Source organism: Vipera berus (assembly GCF_964194415.1).
Source record: "Vipera berus genome assembly, chromosome: Z".
NCBI lineage: Eukaryota > Metazoa > Chordata > Lepidosauria > Squamata > Viperidae > Vipera > Vipera berus.
This window is the reverse complement of record NC_138205.1, coordinates 131,266,297-131,268,796: the sequence shown is the minus strand read 5'-3', so window position 1 is coordinate 131,268,796 and position 2,500 is coordinate 131,266,297. Positions and strand designations below refer to the sequence as shown.

Below are 2,500 nucleotides of genomic sequence, written 5' to 3'. Positions count from 1 at the left end.
ACGGTCACCGCCTCCCGGGGACCCGTAGATCGAAATCCAGACGCTGGGCAACCGGACTCGTATTGACGACGGTCGTATAGCGTCCCCGGGGTCAGGTGGATCGAAATCCAGACGCTGGGCAACCGGACTCGTGTTTACGACGGTCGCAGCGTCCCCGGGGGTCACATTTTGGCGGGGAAGCGAGGACTATTGGCGTGTGTGTGTGTGTGTGTGTGTGTGTGTGTGTGTGTCTTTCCCTTGTTGTCTCACCGACGTGAACGTTTCACGGTTTTGTGTTTTTTCCCCTCTCCATTTTTTTTTAGAGAATCTTTTTTTCTTTAAACAAGTTTTCCGATTTAACATCAAAATCTTTAGAAAGCACCGTTGTGACTCGGTAATCCAAAGGTGCAATAAACGGAGTTTTTAGTGCCCTATCTCATCTTACATTATCAGGACATTATATTTCCCTTAACATTTAATATAAAACATGCTGATCAACGAGAACATTTCTAACAAGAACCTGCTCCGTTGAAAGAACGATCGGTCCGTTTTTCGTTACACATCTCCCTGTCCTGGTTTTTCAATTTTGTCCCTGATTTTTAATTTTGATTTGAGCGTTCACGTTTAACATCCCTAATAGCATCCGTAACCCAAATTTCCCTTATTCCGCTTACACCAAAGGTGTCGCGTCTAAAATAAACCTAATTACCTAAATGGGTAAATTCTAGTTTTGTTTCATAAACGTTGTTTAGTTCTCGTCCTGATTTGCATCCCCGCTTACTAACACGAGAACCCTAGATTTGTCCAATCTTATTTTTACTTAACGCGTATCCTTTTTTGGCTTTAAAGTCTAGCTAATTTTTCGTTTTTTAGTTGGAAGTATTCGCATTTAACCTTGCACGCCCATAACGGCATCCGTAACCCAAATTTCCCTCATTCCGCTTACACAAAAGGTGTGTCTAAAATAAACCTAATTACCTAAATGGGTAAATTCTAGTTTGGTTTCATAAACGTCGTCTAGTTCTCGTCCTGATTTGCATCCCCGCTTACTAACACGAGAACCCTAGATTTGTCCAATCTTATTTTTACTGAACGCGTATCCACGTTCGGTTTGGAAGTCTTCGCTCGTTCTTCCGTTTTTCGTTGAAAACATTTTCGCGTTTAACCTTGGAACGCCCATAACGGACATCCGTAACTGCAAATTTCCACTCTTTCCTTTGTTCAGAGAATCTGGTCCAGTACGTCACGACCATGGTTTGCGCGGCGGTTGATGGTAAGCCAGTAATCGGAGTCATCCATAAGCCGTTTTCCGGATACACCGGTACGTGGCTAAACTTAAATTTCCTTTCAACGCACAATAACGTCGCCTCCTCGCGTGCTAGGGTGGGGGTTCCCTCGATCTTGGCGCGAGGAGGAGGAGGAGGAGGAGGAAGGACTGTGGGGTCCTTTGGTGCTCTCTGAGCTGGGTGGTTTCCTTGCACACATTTCATGACCCAAGTAGGGAACGTCATCAGGGCTAGAAGGGAGGGGGGTTTGTGAAGAGGAGGAGGAGGAGGAGGAGGACCTATCTATCTATCTCGTCTGTCATCTCACCGTCTATCATCCATCTGCCTGTCTGTCTCTCTGTCTATCTCTATAATCTATATCTATATATCATCATTCTATCTCTCTCTCTATCATATCTCTATGTATCTATATCGTCATTCTATCTATCTTTTATCTGTATATATCTATCATATTCTGTCTATATCGTTCTCTGTCTATATCATATCTACATCATCATTCTATCTCTTTATCTATGCCTATCTATGTCTGTCTATATCTCTGTTCTATATATCATTCTATCATATCTATATCTATTTCTATCATTCTATCTCTTATCATATCTCTATATATCTCTTATATTCTGTCTATATGTATCATTCTCTGTCTATATCATATTTATATCTATATCATTGTATCTATCATATTCTCTGTCTATATATCTTATCATTCTGTCTATATCTAGCTATGTATCATTCTCTGTCTATATCATATTTATATCATTCTATATATCTCTATTCTATCTCTGTCATCATTCTATCTATATCATATCTATCATCATTCTATCTTTATTATATTCTCTATATATCTATCTCTGTCTATATCATATCTATATCATAATTCTATATATATGTCTATATATGTCTATATATGTCTGTATCTCTATTCTATATATCATTCTATCATATCTATATCTCTATCATTCTATATCATATTCTCTATATCTCTTATCATATTCTGTCTATCATTCTCTGTCTACATCATATCTATATCTGTTTCTATCATCATTGTATCTATATCATATTCTCTGTCTATATATCTCTTATCATATTCTGTCTATAGCTATGTATCATTCTGTCTATATCATATCATTCTATATCTATCTATCTATCTATCTATCTATCTATCTATCTATCTATCTATCTATCTGTCATTTATCTATATCTGTCTATCTATATTCTATAAATCTATCTATCCA

At 38.1% G+C, this 2,500-nt stretch overlaps 1 protein-coding gene across 1 annotated transcript in view; it reads left to right on the top strand.

Annotated features, from left to right (window-relative positions):
- The window catches only part of BPNT2 (3'(2'), 5'-bisphosphate nucleotidase 2), a 59,710-nt gene that overhangs the window by 53,164 nt on the left and 4,046 nt on the right, over window positions 1-2,500 (top strand). The window contains exon 3 of the mRNA XM_081344225.1: window positions 1,205-1,300. Coding sequence (XP_081200351.1) covers window positions 1,205-1,300 — 96 coding nt within the window. The remainder of the gene's footprint in view (window positions 1-1,204; window positions 1,301-2,500) is intronic.